At 44.2% G+C, this 18,369-nt stretch overlaps 1 protein-coding gene and 1 long non-coding RNA gene across 2 annotated transcripts; both read right to left on the bottom strand.

Annotated features, from left to right (window-relative positions):
* Window positions 1-3,833: 3,833 nt before the first annotated feature.
* LOC133904168 (E3 ubiquitin-protein ligase WAV3-like) lies at window positions 3,834-8,132 on the bottom strand. The gene is made up of 2 exons (XM_062345679.1): window positions 7,829-8,132; window positions 3,834-5,870 (listed from the first exon to the last, which is right to left on the bottom strand). The coding sequence occupies exons 1-2, from the start codon at window positions 8,000-8,002 to the stop codon at window positions 3,960-3,962; spliced, it is 2,085 nt and encodes a 694-aa protein (XP_062201663.1). The 5' UTR covers window positions 8,003-8,132; the 3' UTR covers window positions 3,834-3,959.
* Window positions 8,133-12,507: 4,375 nt separating this feature from the next.
* LOC133903093 (uncharacterized) lies at window positions 12,508-13,480 on the bottom strand. The gene is made up of 3 exons (XR_009907201.1): window positions 13,342-13,480; window positions 12,719-12,804; window positions 12,508-12,627 (listed from the first exon to the last, which is right to left on the bottom strand). It is a non-coding gene; the product is annotated as an uncharacterized LOC133903093 (long non-coding RNA).
* Window positions 13,481-18,369: the final 4,889 nt, after the last annotated feature.

Here is an 18,369-nt window from a genome sequence, read left to right as displayed (position 1 = left end):
TTCATCACATGATCTCACAATTACCCTCTTCATATTCATCTTCATCTCCATCATCTTCGCTTGAGCTTGACTCTTGCTCTTGCCTCCTTATCTTCGCTTTCATGTGTGGTTATGGTGCTTGCTTGCTTGTGAGAGAAAGGTTCTTGGCGTCAGATGAGGAAGAAGCTTCAACCCCTATGTTCCTGGTCATCTCATGGGAGGTGATCTTACCGAGCAATTGACTTGGAGTCATCTTCTTGATGTCGTTGTTGTCGTAGATGATAGAGACTATTAACTTGTACTTCGAAAGAAAAGCTTGAAGTACTCTTCTCACCACTTGATCATCGTCAATTGACGTCAAACCTAACTCATTAATCTCATTGACAAGAATATTCAAATGAATGCTATTGAGCTTAGTAACAAGCACATGATATTTCTCATTACACATCCTTTGTGCCTTCATGTATTTCAATGAGACTAGTCCAAATATCATGTGCATTGGTGAGAAAATAAATATGATTAAATGTATCAACATTTAAAGATGATAAAATGATACTCTTTTCTAATGCATCTAATTGTCTCTCCTTGTTGGTGATGTGAGATCTCATCCATTCATCAATGACACTCCAAACATCTAGACTTTTGACTTGCAAATAACAAGCCATTAGAATTTTTCAACGGGAAAAATTTGTGCCATAAAAAAGTAGAGCATTATGGGTATCCATCCAAACCTCAGACGTCACAACTCTAGGATGTTAAGCCTATCAAGAGCATGAGTCTCTGATACCAATTGTGAGGAATGGTGACGTCCTAAGAGGGGGTGAATTATGACACTTAGAAACCTAATCAAATTGGCTTCAAAAACTTTACAAGATAAACCTATCTCAACTTTTATCTAAATATGCTCTAAGTTTATCTAGTGTGTCTACTCTACCACTCAAGAGGATTGCAACATACTCTAACAAGGTAAATTGCAAGTATGTAAATGGAGAAAGGTAAATAGGATAGAGAGATAAACTCGGCACAATAGATTTTTATCTCGTGGTATCGATGGCATGAGTGCCACCTCTAATTCACGTTAGAGTTCTACAAAGGATATACTCCCAGTCGTCAAGTCTCTTTCGGTCATGACTCTTGAGCTACCAAGTCACCAAGACAAGGTCTCAAGCACGATGAGCCACCAAGCCAAGGTCTCACCACTAGCCTCTCTTTCGGTCACTTACCGTCATGATCACTTCGGATCTTAAGCCATCAAAGCAAGGGTCTTTACGTCCCCGTACACATGTCTTGTCGCCGCTCTACACTAAGTCGGAGGGTCAACAAGTGTGAACCACCAAGGCCCAAGATGCCGACGAGTCACTAAGACTCTAAGGTGCCGACATACCACTCGGTACAAACTAGAATCACATCTTGATCTCTTCTTCAAGCCGCAACACCTAGCTACAACTCACTCTAGGCCTATAAGCACTAAACACTATCTAATCTTGTGCTTAATCACCTTGGATGATCACTTTAAGCACTTTGGTAGCTTGGATATCTTCTCAAGTGTATATGAGCTTCCTCTAAACTCTAGCAGCATGCCGCACCTTCGAATGACCGAGTGGAGGGGCATTTATAGCCTCGAATCCACCCACTAGCCGTTTTTCCAACGGCTCAAAAAAATTGTTAACAATGGATGATCCGGTGAGAATAGTAGTACTAACATTGGATCATCTGATGAGTACAAACTCAGAAACTAGCTGTTGGATTTTCGCTCAAAGTCTTTGTGAACACCGAACACTTCGGTGTGCCTTCAAATCCATCACCGGACCTTCCGGTGAGTTATCTTGAGTCATTCGAGCCTTTACAGCCTCTATGTGTAAAATACTCTGGTGCATTCATCTGATGTTCGTTCCATTCACACCAGACCATCTGGTGAGTTAAATCTTCTCTTCTTTTTCCTAGAAATGCTCTGGTGCAACTATCTCTGTGATCGCCAGACTATCCGGTGAGTTGATCTTCATTCTTCAGCAATTGTTGTCGCCTCTACAAGAAATGCTCTGGTGCCATACTTTGGTGTGCATAAACCAAGCACGGACCTTCCGCTGGGTTGATCTTCGGTCTTCTGCAGTTACATTCTTCTTTGCAAGAAATGCACATGTGTTACCCTCTGCAGATCACCGGACTATCCGGTGAAGTCCTCAGCCTTCTCCCCCTTTGTCAGAAATACTCCGATGAGTTCAACATACAGAGCACCAGACTATCTGGTGAGGCTATCAGCCTCTATGCATAATGCTCCGATGAGTTCAAACTCCTTTGCATCGGACATTTCGGGGAGATCAATTCTCCTGGGACTTCTCCAATTCAATCAAACTTTATCTCGGCTGCGGTGGCTTCTTCATATATTGCATTAATGAGATATACTAATATATATTCTTTACAAATATGTTAGTCTCAATTACTATATTGTTATTAATCACCAAAATCACAATTATAGCCTAATAGGGCTATTTTTGCTACATCTGACTATATGCACCGCGTCCTTTGCCAGCTCTAAGCAGTATTGTGTGTTCCTCGACCACCTTCGCGACCACGAAGTGGATGTAGTTGATCACCTCCGCGACCACGTAGAGGAAATAGTCAAACTCGTCCTCTAGTGTCCTTATCGCTGATCAGCACCACAGCAATCGTAGCAGTGCCTCCACGATATCCACACGTACAGGGATAGAACATCATATACCGGTGTGCTAGCACCACGCGCCCGACTAGCGTTTCATATGGAGTTCGGGAAGAGGTGGCGGTTAGGGTTTTGGTGACCGAATTAACTCATGTGCCCACAGCTCCTACCTCCTCTTATATAGAGTATGCTAATGGATCTTTAATCATATTAAAGTACATCATGACTCTATACTCTATTGGACATTCAATCATATTAAATCTCATTCGCAAATCCAATTTGCATACGCGATTGTCTCTAAGGCATATCACCAACATATTCATATTTCAAATATACGCTGAAATACTAAAGAGAACTGGTATGAATTATGCTCAGACTAAGCTTGATGATGCATATGCATGGTGAAGACCATGGTTCATGTTGCATCCCTTTCTCTCATAAGCTCACCTCTTCCATATCCCCTCTACTTTCTTCAACAACATGCATTGCACTTCAAGCTTCTTCCTAGCAGATTGTTTCTCTATTCATCCTCATCCTAAAAAAGTGCACAAATATTTCTATCAAATTGCAGGGACACTCTACGGAATGATGAATGTGACATCGGAATAGAATTTACATCTACATGTATATGCAATATGTAAAAATTACTCAGTATTCTATTGTATAAATATGTATGCATACTGGACATGTATTCAACTCTCTCTATATATTCTTATTGATGTATGCCTTAATGTTTAATAGTGTATGCGATAACAATGCGTTAGCTATGTGGCTCCCGATAAACTGTGGACTGCTTTCGAAATAACTTGTTGACTCAATTTGTGTTTAAGAAGAAAAAAAATGTAATGAGATCAGTTGCGTCTCTATTAAACAAACAACAAACAAGTCATCATTTTTCTCAGGAACATTTTAATCTTTTTACACTTATAATAAATAATCTCTCTAAAAAAAATCAGAGTTGTTAAATAACCAGCTTCTTTCGCCGACAGTTTCTCAGAAATAGCCAGCTTATCATAAAACATATCCCAAACAAGGCTGCAATTCCAATCTTAGATGTGGTGATCCTCGAAATAAAAACTTTCCGTACATCCTCAAACAATCCCAGTCGTTTATTATTTATTTACACGAACCAAGCATGTCTCCAAGGATTAATTAATTCACAGCCAAACAATAAATAAGAAATCCAAAACAACCGGTATAGCGGCAGGAAAGATGCATGTATCAAACAAACGAAACAATGGTGATGGGTTTCTTCTTGCTTCTAACTACTACTTCAGGATGGTATCTGCTACCGATGGATGCACTGCCAATGGAGCAGCAAGCATCACGAGGATCGCCCGTTAAAAGACTTGGTCGGCCTGAACGCCCGGGCCAGAGACCGGCGCTGCGAGGCGGGGTCGGCGGCCGGGCTGCGCGACGGCGCCACGGTCGGGGACCGGTTGAGCGCCTCAACGACCTCGGGCAGGAGCGCCTGCGACCGGTGCAGCATGTCAACCATGGACGGCGTCTGGTAGGTGTGGACGAGGCCCGTGAGCTCCGTCGAGTCGCCGCGCGCCGTGGCGCGCTGCCACGAGTGGGAGCTCAGCCCGGCCAGGATGTAGGCGCGGCCAGACTCCTCGTACCGCTGCCGGCTCTCCGCGCGGTCCTGCATCTCCCGCAGCTCGGCCACCAGCGCCAGCGTCTGCGGGTCCGAGGACAGCGATGCGAGCGACTCAAGCGCCCGTCGGCGGGACTCCAGGATCGACGCGGCGCGCGCGAAGTCGTTGTCCTCGGCGGCGGCGCGCGCCGCGGCCATATCCTCCGTGGCGTGGACGCGGTGCCACTCGCGCTCCACCTGCGGGGACATCGCGGCGCTCACCGGGCCCGCCGGGCGAGGCACGGTCACCCGGTCGCCTTCCACCCGGACGGTCTCAGTGGTGACCGCGTCGCGGTAGGTGCAGCTAGGCAGGATCAGCGCGGTGTCCCCGGGCGCGACAGGGACGCGCACGGTGACCAGGAAGTCCCTCTCCTCGTCAGCGTACAGGTCGCCGACGTCGACGAACCCGCCGCGCCCATCGCCGGCCACCTCGTTTGCGTAGCCCCCCGACTTGATGGACGTCAGCAGGACGCCTTCGTCGGCGCACTCGATGCTCAGCCGCGTCTCCTGAGCCACCACGCTGAGGAGGCCGCCGATGCACTGCGCGAACGCGTCCTGGATGGTGCCCACCTCGTCGATGAACGAGAACGTGCCGCCGGACATCTCGGCGATGGAGTGCATCGCTGCCGAGTCGTGGTCCGCGCCGAAGCCGAAGGCGTGGACCTGCACGTGGTGGCCGCTCCCAGGGAGGATAGAGCGCGGGACGAGCGGCTCGTAGTCCGGCGGCGCGCCTTGCGTAGGCGTCACGATGTAGGTGTCCACGCCGTCGGAGAGGAGGATAATGCTGCACACAGGGTTCCTCGCCTGCCTGTCCTCCATCACCCTGGCAGCTTTCCTCAGCCCGTCGGCGATGTTCGTGCCGCCATTGGCAACGAGGGAGCCGACAGCCTGCAGCGACTGCTGCCGCCCGAACGCGGTCATCTTCCGCAGCGGGAACAGCCTCCAAGCACACGACGAGAAGGCGATGACGGAGAGCCGGTCACTGGGGCCGAGGCTCTGAATCACGAAGCTCATGGCACGCTTCAGGAGCGCGAGCTTGGTCCCCGCCATGCTCCCGCTCACGTCGAGCACGGTCACCAGGTCCAGCGGCGCGCGGGAGCTCACCGACGCTGGCGCATGCGGAGCCTTGAGGTGGATCAAGATGGTAAAATTCTTCTGTGCCACAGACTCCTTAATGGCTGGGAATTCAGTGTATGTCACGATCTCAACTGAAGAAGGAATCCCATCCCCATCATGGCCTCCACCCACTGTTGTTTCAGACTGAAGATTTATCTGCTCATCATCATTGAAAATTTCCGACTCCGGAGTGCGAAAGACCGGAAAATGATCCTGCCGGTTCACGGTATCGGCACGCGGTAGCCTGCCCTGGGGCCAATCCGATGGGTTTGCAGTGGCTGTCCCTTGAGCAGCAACATCGGCAATCAGAGGACCATGGAAAGGCAGTTCCTTCCATATGGCGCGGCAAATCGGGCAGACTTTGTTGCCATGCTGCACATTTGAGGAGATGCAGTGGAAGTGGAACTTGTGGCAGCATTCAGCAGTGAACAAAGCTTGTCCGTGTCCTGATCTCATGCCGCCGAGGCAAATGGCGCATATTTTCTGAAATCAACAAGGCCGATAGTTAGTAGATGCATATTAGCATGTAACAACTTCAAGTTGGCAGATAAGAACCAGAATATATTGACAAAGCTTTGGAATAAGGGATGGTGGCCTTAAAAATAATCCTGATAAATACTAGTAATAACATTGTCAAATGCTATTTCTCTAACAAAGAACATCAGCATAAGAGGAGAATATCCTGTTCAAGTCATGCAATAAATCAAGTCAACTTATAAACTATGCATCAAGCATGAGTCGATTGTATTATTAGTCTGATATTATCCAAAGCAAACACAAATTCGAATTAGAAGCGCCCATCAACAGATAAAACATGTGGAGAAGTGCAAACACATGAGCCAGAGCTACCTATCAGCCCATCCTCTCATTATTCAGCTCTTTCCTTTTCGGAAAGATACGCAGCACATGGGAAAAAGGCGCAGCGCATCATATACTCTGGATTTCTCAAAAGGTCCAGGCTTGCAAGTTACAACCATGCATGTTTCAGAAGATATTCATTGCAAAGGTGGAGTTTTAGATGGATTTGATTGCTGAAGAAAATCCTATGAAATTACTCATCTCTTTGCAGCAAAATATCGTTGTCGCAAGTTTACTTTCAAAACTCCTTCTGAGAATAGCACAACATAATATAACTTATAGCATACTACCCGGAAATATAACTTATAGCATACTACCCGCAAAATATCGTTTGAGTGCTTTGTTCAGCAGAATGATGTCAACAGATTTTTTTTTTCCCTAAAAGTCATGTCAGCCTTATCTCCTACATGGCAACACCCCAACTGGTCAACGAAAAACTTGGGCTGGAAAGGGTTATAAAACAGTAGCCAGTGGGCTTCTTAAGAAAAAGCAGAAGTTGGTGACCAATAATGATTTTTCTTTTGGGGAATTGCACGCATATGAATGCAAGAGAACCAGCAATCGGTTTTCCTTTTTTCTAATCACAGCTGGCTCCTAAAAGTATAACAACACAGAAACTATTGCTTAAATGGCCGGTTGCTTGCTTGGTTTCTCTTACTAATCCACAGCGCGCTAAATGCGTAATATATCCACGGATAAAAAAAAATTGGAAACCAAACATGAACAAGATATGTAAATGCAAGATCAGTTCAAGGACTTAACATAAAAGTATATATTACGAATTCAATAGATGAGGAAGTTTGAAATGTTGAAATGCAAGCAGCTGGTTTCCTTAGCAGATGAGGCATCATAGCAAACAACTCATAACTGTATTCTGTGATGTTGAGTAAGAACAGCGTTTCTTTTTCCAGAGCTTTTTACAGAATTTAACATCAGAAGCTGACCTAAACGATGATCCTATTTCTGATGAAGCAGGAGTTTGGTCCTATAGAGAAATAAGAACAAAGAAGAACAAACCATGCACCACAATTGTTCATACGTATGACATATCAGAATAACCGAAAAAACACTTTGCACGATGAAAGTTTCCAATTTGCGAACGTACCAAAAAAATCCCTTTTAACGGGGCATAAAAATGATATCCAACGCCGATAAAATCAATACCTCGATTATCTACATCCCACAAGATGATACGGTAGCATTATAGTTATCTAAGCTGATGCAACCTTGATCATTGACCAGATTTGTACACTAGAATAATGAAACAATATTTCATAAAAAAAAGAAACAATAGAATACCGTATACTAGAGTTATCTCATTTCAAGGTAACTTCTCACAGCACAAAAAAAAAAACCGAAAAAGCGCAGATTTCGAATTCGAAAAATTCGAAAACAATCCATTTTATTCAAATATTTTCTCTCCACCTTCCACACAAATCTGATCCCCTTGGCAAACAACCCATATCAACGACAAGAACAAGACGATCCTACGAAAAAATCATGACCTGAATCGCGCATTTGATGCACCACGGGCACCCGACGGAAACGTAAGGCGGCAACAAGGGCGTGAAAGAATTTCTCACCGCCGAACTCCGGCTCCCGGACCTCCTCTCCTCCTGCTCCTCCACCTCCGGCAACGGCGCCTCCACGTCATCCAGCTCACGCGGCACGTCCTGGATGGCCACGTGCCGCGCCGGAAAGCGGATGCAGAGCCTGGTGGCGAGCGCGCGCCTGGCGCGCTCCCACGCCAGCGCCATCCGCCAAGAACGTGTCACGGCCCGAAAGGCGCCTCCTCGGCGGCGGTGCGGATCGGTGGCGTGGGGTACGGGGAGCCGATTCGTCCGGCTCGTCGCCGGGCGAAATTCTTGCGGGTGGAACGGGTTTAGGTTTTTGCGGCGAAGTGGTATTAGAGAGCGAAAGCAGGGGAGATATATAACGGAGGAGGGAAACGAGGAATCTGTGGGGTGTTTCGACTTCTTCCCACTTTGCCCCTCTGAAAAGTACTAGGAGTTTTAGTGTTGAATTTCTTTTTTTCCCTGCCATTTGGGCGATTTTAGGAGTTGATACTGGACATTGGTAGTCTTTTTCTGGGTTATGAAAAGGTGAAAAGGGAGGATCTTTGTTTGATTGGAATTTGGAGAAGGGATTCCCACAGGAAATTTACATGGCATTACACTTTTTTGTTTTTTTAGAAAAGGGATTTATTCATGCACTTCTACATAAACCAGAATCAATTGTGATGTTGTTTTTTATTCATTTTTGAAAAAGTTGTTGCACTTTCATGGATGTTATTGTTACATATCTAAAGAGATAAAATTTGTATGAAATATACGGTGAAAAAGCTAAACACAGGATAGGATACATATATATCATGTGATGTCTACAGAATTCTAGGTGAAAATAATTAATTTTTAACAGTTGCATCAAGATATTGCGGATCTCTTAAACCTCTTTTACTCCCCACCTACCTATTACGCCACCACCTCGCTACACCAACCCACACCGCCACTATAGCCAACATTCATATTACCTCAAATACAATCCCGCCTCCCATATCTTCCGTTTGGCACCTCCAGCTCATGCATGGTCGCCAATTGTGACACCAAAATCATTCTCATACCTTCCACGTTACACCCCCAACTCATACATGGTCTCCATTTGTCATCGAAGTCAGTTCACTAGCAACACTTTTCAGAATATTGCGAGAAACTAGGGATCAAAGTCTATTTTGCATATGTAGCTTATCCGCAGAGCAATGACTAGGTGAAAAGAGCTAATGACATCGTACAACAAGGAATAAAGACTCAAGATTTTTATAGACATTCAAACTACTCGAGCCTTGGGTCCGCGAACATCTTTTGGTTTTATGTGTCGTTTGACCCACTGCTAGCGGGGCCACTGGTGAGACTCCATTCTTTCTAGTTTACGAAGCAGAGGCGATGCTTCCTTGTGAACTAGATATATGATCTTCACGAGTGAAAGCTTTTTTAGAACAAAGTCAACATCTAAAATTAACGAATGACACCAATTTCCTTGAGGAATTCTGTCATTCTCCTTGAGGAATTGAGGAATCGAGCCTTAATAAGGTTGGCCAAATATCAACAAGCACTCCATAGCTATCATGGCCAAAAGGTCAAAGTAGAATCGTTGTTGGCAATTTGGTTTTGAAAGACTTGAAACTAGAATAAACTTTCACCCAAATGGGAAAGCTCCTACATAGTAGTCAAGGTTATCCAACCAGGGTCGGTTAGACAGGTGACGGAGGATTGCTGAGTACTCAATAACTCTTGGAATATTGACTGGCTTCGTAAGTACATAGTGTAAGTTTGGTCAATTGGTTAGACTAATCTTTTCATTTTATAAATTTTCCTGATTTAATTTCTTGAATAAAAGTCGAGATAATATAGTTGTATGAAATCTTTGCGTCATTAAACATTTTTATCCTAATAACCATCCTGTGAAACTCAAAGTCGAGATAATTTCTGACTTGGTAGATCTTCACCGAGTCAACATAAAATACTGAGTATATACTACATGGTGTTCTTTAACCTTATCCTAAGTGAACAAAGGTACGAGTTGAGTGAAGTTGTTCTTTAAGCAATGAGTATGAGTAAGATAATCATATCTGATTTATCGGTATGTCAGCAAAAAAACAAAAGAAAAAATATGTCTAATTACCAAAATAGGGGATTTAATATTTTCTTGACTTTAACTGCCCACTCGGATGTCTTCTTCTCGATCAAGTAGTTGGGGGCCAGGGAAGGGAAGGCATTTTTTTAATAATATTTATATCACTTTGATCTTCTCATTTATAATTATGTTTGATCTATCGGAGAGACATTTGGCATGGAGTCTATAAGCTGTTGACGACGAGCTAGGTTCCAATATACCCGGGGTTAAGGATTACCACACAAAGAATCCCTGCCCTCAGAGCAGGGCATGGAGCAGGGATGACATGGATAATCACATCCTCAAATTCTGTCTCCGTGTCATCTGTTATAACTAGAGGTGGCAACGGGTCTGCCCCTGTTGGTATCCTAGAATAGACCCAACCCGAAACCTGAGACCTGACCTAGGCCTGACAGTTAAATTGGGTCCAAAACCACCCTGGCCCCGGACCCGGTGGGGACCCGAGACTCGATGGGGACCCTAGACCCGATCTGATTGTACGCACTCTGTTGTCTAAGTCTAATTGTCTCTATGACTCTATCTATTGAATTTTGATCCCATCAATGAAACAAGTAAACAACAGCAATCGAGCACATGCACATGCATTAGAAATTGATAATACAAGCAATTAAGCACATGCACATGTTGTCATGCAGCCCATGCAGCACATCATCTGCTACAGTGCTACTACTACTAGCAGCTAGCATCACAAAATAACATAAAAAAAAATAACATCATCCGTTGACTACTGCTAGCATCACAAGTTTACATATCACAAATCACAAGCACCAGATAAAGCAATAGTAATAGACCGATAGTAGTACATCACAATAATTGCATCAATCAAGCTAAAAACATCAATACATATTTACTGACTGCATCAATCAGGTTGACCATTGAAAGTTGTTCACAAGTATCAGAATTATTTGCATATCAAAGTAAATAAGCACTAGCAAGCAAGTGAAGCAATAGCAGTAGACTAGCAGTAGTAGCAAGCAACAGCAGTAGCAGCAAGCAACAATAGTACCTGCACTACATAGCAAACAACAGCACCAGGATTCAAGCAAACAATAGCAGTAGTAGCAGACTAGCAGCAAGCATTTCAAGCTTCCAGCAGCAAGCAAGCATCATTGCATCAATGATCAATCAACAACAGTTGAATCAGCTTCATCCTAGAAACATAGATCACAAATGCAAAAACCATGACTTAAGTAGTAAGTATGAACCATAATTTACGAGAATGATCGGATGATATTACCACCTCTTCATCTTCATCTTTAAGATAAGTTGTTAATGCGTTAACAAAGGCAGCCTCTTGACCTATTAATAGTGTTAAAAAGTCAAGAGTCTGTACATAGCCATAGAACAATATACATTAAAAGTATTGAAGTTGCATGTAAACTACTTAACTTACTAACATGGTTGCTCGAGACCAAGCTTGCATACACATAAGTGCTTCTACCATAGTTGGTGTAAGTCTACTATGATGTGGAATAATTATCCTCCCATTAGTACTAAAGACTGACTCGGATGCTACTGTTGTCATGGGAATTGTCATCACATCCCTAGCAATATTTTGCAAGGTAGGATATTTGATCCCTGCATACTGCCACCAATGAATAATGTCCAAATCTTGTGTTCTAGGCAGTGTTGGCTCCTCCAAGTACAAATCCAACTCCATTCGGACATAAGACAAAACAACTGGTTGCTTAGCCATGTAATCATCAAATATGTTCAAAAATTCATCATCTCCTTGGTTTTGGACAGCAACACATGTACTAGTGCTACCTCCATCTGCTGTTGCAACACTTTTCATGGAACCTTGGTATTCAAGTCTTTAATGTTATATAACAAGTTTTTAATTGTTATAGCTTCCCTAGCTGCACCTTCTGTCCCATAAATTGTGAGTAAAAGAGCATTGATCATATGTAGTTTATACTTAGGATCTTGAATTGTAGCAACTACCATGAGACCATGAACATCTGTCCAATATTTATCAAATTTCTCCTTCATCAACTTTGACATTTCTTTTATCTTAGGGTCCTCACTAGCTTGCTATTTCCTAATAGCCAAATAAACACAACATATCTTGGGAAAGAAAATGTTTGATGTAACATAAGCGGTTCCTGACAATTGTTCTGTTATGTCATTAAACAACTTTAATCTATCACAAATCAATCTAGCAAACCTCCAATCATCCTTGCTTGGACTCATATGAGTGAACATTTTCTCACACTCTGTAGGTCGATTAAAGACCCTTTGATACTCTAGTGCAATTTCAAGCATGATATAAGTGGAATTCCATCTAGTTTTACAATCAAGTGCAATTCTCTTTTCGTACTTAATACTCATTTGGGGTTCCATTCTTTCAAACCTCTCATGTCTTTTTAGTGTGGCCAACCAAAGCCCAACACTGCCACGAACCCTCTCAATCCCTTTACCCAAAACAGCCAACCCATCTTTCACTATTAAATTCAATATATGTGTGGCACAATGCATATTCACCAATGAACCATTCAATATACAAGAGTCAAGTGGCAACTTATATTGCATTTTTCTCTTATATTGCATTTTTCTCATGAGATTGTCATTTGTGGTGCAATTATCAGGAGTCACTGTTGTCAAATTCTGCTCGATGTGCCAATCCAAGAGAACCTCATGCAAAACATCACTTATAACATCACTAGTATGTAGGGCTGAAATATAGATGAACCTACAAAATAGGTAATGCAAAGGAATATAAGCTTCAATACAACTATACAAGTGTATAATCCACAAGCAAGGAATATAATCTTCAACATTACCTTAAAAGGAAACCTTTTAGTTTCCACTCATCATCAATGTGGTGTGCGGTAACTGCCATATATCCTTCCCTCTGATGATCTGTGGTCTACAAGTCAGTAGTGACAGCAACACGTGATTGACATTCCTATAAGTACTTCACCATAGAGAGCTTTTGAATGTTAAACATATCTAGTATGTCTTTCCTTATTGTGTTCCAGGACACAACCTTAAAAAATGGCTGCAAGGCGGCACAAAACTTGCGAAAGCCGGTATGTTCCACCATAGATAGAGGGTACTAATGGACACAAATCATTCATGCAAGTTCTTTCTTAGCAACATCTTGATCAAAGACATATTTTTCCACAACAACTGACTCGTCTAGATTTTTTGATTAATTTCAAAGAGGACTATTTTAAACCTTTTCTAACTTGACGATGTTCAGAAATTTCAAGAAGGCCATGCAAATGTTTGGTCCCATTTTTTGTCTCCCCTCCTAGAAGTTTCTTACACAACATATATTTAGCTTTACATGCACCTCCTACTTGAATCCTATCAAACTCTTCCGAGACTACATATTTTAATTTCCTCTTACTACCAACAGCAACACAATCATCTATCTCAATCACATTCACATTAGCAGTACCTTGAGATTCTTGTTGAGTTGCTGACTCAGCTTGAATTCCAGTAGTTGCACCGCTGGCAGGTGACCCACTAGTACCAGGAGTAGACATATCCAAATAATCCAATCAAGCTGAAAAAATGACACAATATTAAGATTATGGTAGATCTCCAGAAAAATGGAAGTAACATCAACTGGCGGCCACCGGCCACATGAATAACTAAACGATGGTAGCAAATAAACGACTAGCAAGTACGAGCAGAACACTCTGGGGAGTTCAATCTTTCAATTTGTCCACAATTCACAACACATGTGAACCCATAGTCTTCTCTTTGTACATTTCAATTCACATGTGACCAGGGGAGCAGATGTAAATTTCGCTATTGCATACATTGAAATTTTCACCTATCTTTTGTCTTTAACAGCTAATGAATGTAAATACACTACTTTGGTGAGGTGCATCAATAGAACTAGACCCTATGGACTGATTGCGGTGAAAAAAAGACAATCACTCAAAATGGAAAAAACATTCAACAGGATTGTACCACATTCCTACAATATTATTCATTTGTGAAAAGTAATAGGAAGAACTGAAGAAGGAGCATGAAGCTGAACTGAAGAACTGAAAAGTAATAGGGATTAGGGAGCACTAGACTACTGGAGGCCAGATGTGGGAGTGCAAAACAATAGTTCCACAGACTACAATCGAGTTGCCCGAGCAGGGGAGGACCGGAGCATAAAGTGTTGCACTGCCGCTGAACCCCCGCGAGGTTGACCACCCGTGCTACCGAGCACCTAGATGAGCCGTCGAGAGCCCAGATGCGCCACTGAGCACACACGTGTCGCTGCTAGCCTGCGCCAAGCTGCTGCTCCCTCCGTGCTGCACTCGTGATGTAGACGTGCCATCGAGCGCCCGTGCGGCTGAGCACCCGCGCTAACAAAAGCCCAAATGCGTCGCCAACCTTACACACGTCGGTGCTTGCCTGCACCGCTACTCCCTGCTCGCCAGTCGCGGAGTCACCACTCTCTAGATCTACTAGTGTTGATGGCTCGGCGCGGGTGTTGGCCAGGTCTAGATCTACCAGGAGTCTAGGACTCACGGCGCCTAGGGTTAGCACTTAGCAGGGCAACCAAGCTGATAGAATTTACTGGGCTGGGATTTGGGAGTTGGCCCATGGAGTTTCGGGTGCCCCTCGCAGGTGAAATAATAAACCTAGACCTGAACCCAGTTCGGGTTGGGGCCCCGACCCACCAGCTCTATGGGGACATTTTTCGACCCAAACCCGCCCCCGTCGGGTCTGAAACCCACGGGGACCTGACCCAACGGGGAAAACTACCACCCTTAGTTATGACCCATGCCTACTTCTTAGTTCGGTTAGGACTGGGCTACCTTAGGCCAAGGGAGATCTTGTACTCTTTATCCCATTACCATTGGTTCCTTGATCAAAGGGCCTTGTCACGCTGGTCCCCGAGGTCAATTCGATTTGAGAAAACTTATGAGGATTAACAACAAATTATGACTCAGGAGATAATGTGAAAAGCATATAAAGGTAAATGAAATTAATTGAATTTCTACCTCCTTTACTTCAAGTAGCAAGTCACAAAGAGATTTTGGGATGCCATCCTGATTGTTTGCTGGGGGCTTGTCGAGGAGGTACCACACTCTCTTGTTGGTGGCACTCGGGAATAGCTCTATGAGAAGATACAAGCACTTAGAATCTACATATATATAGACGGGGATTGTGAGAAGACGACAAGCTTGCCTTTGTTGTTGTCCCTTGTCGGATTTGAGAGTCTCTAATGTATACACGTTGGATGCACTTGAGACTTCAATGGACTAATGTGGCGTTGGATGAAATCCAGTGCCATGTCCCAAGCTGTCAGACCGTGAGCCCTAAGGCCCTTGATACAGTTGAGAGCATGTTCATCTATATATGTGCTTAATTGCTCATATGTTTCAAATTCGAGTTGAATTTTCTCAAATTTCATTCAAATTCAAGTCAAATCCAAGCAATTTCTTGCTTAGGATTCAATTTCGGGTCACTATCACGTCAATTTCATATACCCAATGCAATTGCTCATCTTGTTATCATCTATCTGCTGTCAGATGGGTCATGAGCGTACTGAAAAGGGCAAGGGCAAGGCCGTTTAGTAGCCAAAGAAGAAGTTAAAGGCTCAGAAGGAGTGGGATAGAGCTTTGGTAACAGCTGATGTAGCAGATACTCAGCGAGGTTTCTAGATCCAAGATGACTCTACTACTCCACGTCGGTCCACCCGCACCCGTCCTGCTGGGAGATTAGGCTCGATGCCTTTCGACCAGTCAGGCAGCCAGAAGAGGGCTCGTCAGGAGCCAGAGCCAGATGAGGAGGAGGAGGAGCAGTCAGAGAAGTAGTAGTCAAAGCAGCCACAGGCACAGGCAGAGCTCAGGCTGATTGATGTGACTTCTTACAAGTCATCAAGGATTAAGAAGCTGCGTTTTGTGCCAGTTGATGAGTGGTTTCCTGAGATCAGAGATGAGGGGGTTGATCCCAGGTTCTAGAGCCAGCACAAGACGCTCAACTGGCGCTTTATGTAGTCAGTTGTAGGGGGAGTGGACGTGAGGCAGCACTTTGATGCCTTCCCTGGGCTTTCAGCTCTGCTCACTGATGTGGACAGATATGTAGAGGACTAGGTAATAGTGTTTTATGCTACTGTATGGATTGCACCAGAGAGGAACTTCATTCAGTTCATGTTCCAGGGTGACACTTTCAGATTATATAGGAACAGTCTACATGAGGCTCTGGGGGTTCAGGCGAGTTCCAGTATCCGCACGAGCTCATTCATCCGAACGCCGAACCCCCTCGTCATCCTCTGGTTGGTGGCATCTTCCCGACTAATGAGGAGATTAGGCCACGTTTTAGATAGTCCTTCGCTCAAGGTTCGCCGTGACTGCCAGACATGTTGACACCTGTGGTAAAGGCCATCCACTTTGCCTTGAGACGCAATTTGCCATCGAGGATCGGCTACGGAGAGGCTATCACCAGCTTTCAGCAATGGTTGATTCTTTCTATCCTCACTCACCGATGTTTTTATATCGTGGATCTGATCCTGTGTGAGATTGAGGATGTTATAGTAGAGGGGATGTCCCTGGCCAGATAGCAGACGCATGCGCATTTCATCTCTCATTTGCTTGATCACGTCATCAGGTATCCTGAGTTTCTCGAGACCTATGAGGAATCTACTACTCGCTACAAGGAGTATTCTCCTTCTACTCTCACATACAGATGCCATGGTCAACGAGCCATGGTTCATGCTCAGGAGCTAATCCCTATTGATGAGCGAGAGAGAAGTAGCAGCTGAGGACCAGGCCCTAGCATAGGCCGAGGCAGAGCTACCTTAGTATATATTTGACATGGACAATGATTCAGACTCGGATGATATTGAGTATATTCTTCCGGTCGCTAAGTCACACCATGTCAAGGCAGAAGGTTCTTCTCAGACTGCCCCCCAGACCTCAATTCTTACTTCTTCAGCGCCTGAGATAGCTCCTCCAGTGTCCCATGCTATACAGACTTCAGAGCTTGCACTGATTCTTCAGCAGATGTAGCAACAGCAAGTAGTTCAGCAGCAGCAGGTTCAGCAGCAGCTTGTAGCACAGGCTGAGATGCATGCGAAGCTTCAGACCGATATGTTTCGCCAGTAGGAGTAGCAGATGGTCTTTTTACAGTCTCTTCAATAGCAGCAGCAGTATGTCATGTTCTCAGTGCTTCAGTCGGACAAAGAGAACAATGCTTGCATGTTCTCATTCTTGTTCCAGTATACCGGTATTCAGTTGCCAGCTGCACCTCCAGCTCCAGCCGCTAGTCCTCTCCCAGGCAGTGTCAGTGGTCTTTTGACTACTCCGGGGTCAAACTTTCCTCTCTCATCAATCTTCTCCATCGGTCTTCTTTCTCATCCTACTGGAACGTCTCTGAGGCTAGTGCTTACTTCATTGTTGTCACCTCTGCCTATTGGACCTCTCAGTTTCAAGGACTCACTGCAGTCGATAGTCCCTGCTCAGGAGCCTCCAGTTGTGCCTCCAGCTGTCTCGCAGCCTGTGCTTGATGCGGTCGATCCTACTCTTCGAGAGGTGCTGAGTCAGGTTGACCAGGAGATGGCTGCTCAGGGTCTCGACACCTCCAGCTCTGACCCCCATCCAGACACAGTGCAGAGTCAGCCTGCAGTAGGAGCATCCTCACCTGTTGTCGACACTGACATTGAGATTATCTTGTCTGTATCTCACTCCGACACTGATGTTTCTCAGTTCGTTGTGCAGCCTTTCAACATCGTCTGCTCCCTCGTCTCCTCAATCTCCAGATGTGTAGATGTGTTCTCTTTTTGGTGCTTAGATTCCAAGGGGGGGAGTCTAGTGTTAGGGGTTTTTTTTTTAGAGAGATAGCTAGTCTTGAGTGTCTAGAGAGCTTGTTAGTTTCAGGGGGAGTCTAGTTTAGCTTTTGGGTAGCTAGGTTCGACTTGTTGGATATTATGGTTTTTGATGTAATGAGAGGCCATTTGATTCTTAATCGATGTGTTTAGCTTGTCATCACATTATGTTTCATTTCATGTGTGCTTGATTGTAGTCGTTCTAGCATATTAGATTGTTCTAGTGCTAGCCTTTCTCTTGTTTTATTGTTATATGCTGTCAATTGCCTAGTATGATAGTGTGTGCTTCATTTGATATCTCTATATTCTCATTTGTATTTTCATCAATAACCAAAAAAGGAGAGATTGTAGCATCTAAGCCCCTAGGTAAGTGGTAAATATTTCGGCGATTAATGACAACAATATCATTGTGACTGACAATTTGTTTTGAAGGGAATCAAAAATTTAGTTCACAATGATAATTGGGTATGCTTGGTCCCTAAAGTGATTATATGGATGATCAAAGAACATGTGTGTCAAGATTAAGAATCTTCTAGTTCTAAGTGTCACAAAGGAGATGAAGGACACTTAGAGTAGTATAGGTCTATTTTCTTAATCTTTTGATCGTACTATAAAGAGGGGCTAAGAGGAGTAGCTTGACCTAGTGAGTCT

This window comes from Phragmites australis, chromosome 21 (assembly GCF_958298935.1).
Source record: "Phragmites australis chromosome 21, lpPhrAust1.1, whole genome shotgun sequence".
In the NCBI taxonomy this organism is placed as follows: domain Eukaryota; kingdom Viridiplantae; phylum Streptophyta; class Magnoliopsida; order Poales; family Poaceae; genus Phragmites; species Phragmites australis.
This window is presented reverse-complemented; position numbering and strand designations above follow the sequence as displayed.

Excerpts from the sequence above, each read along its gene's own strand:
- LOC133904168 (XM_062345679.1), bottom strand. The coding sequence starts at position 8,002 with ATGGCGCTGGCGTGGGAGCGCGCCAGGCGCGCGCTCGCCACCAGGCTC. Across the intron at positions 5,871-7,828 it reads CCGGGAGCCGGAGTTCGGCG|AAAATATGCGCCATTTGCCT; the intron begins GTGAGAAATTCT and ends TGTTGATTTCAG.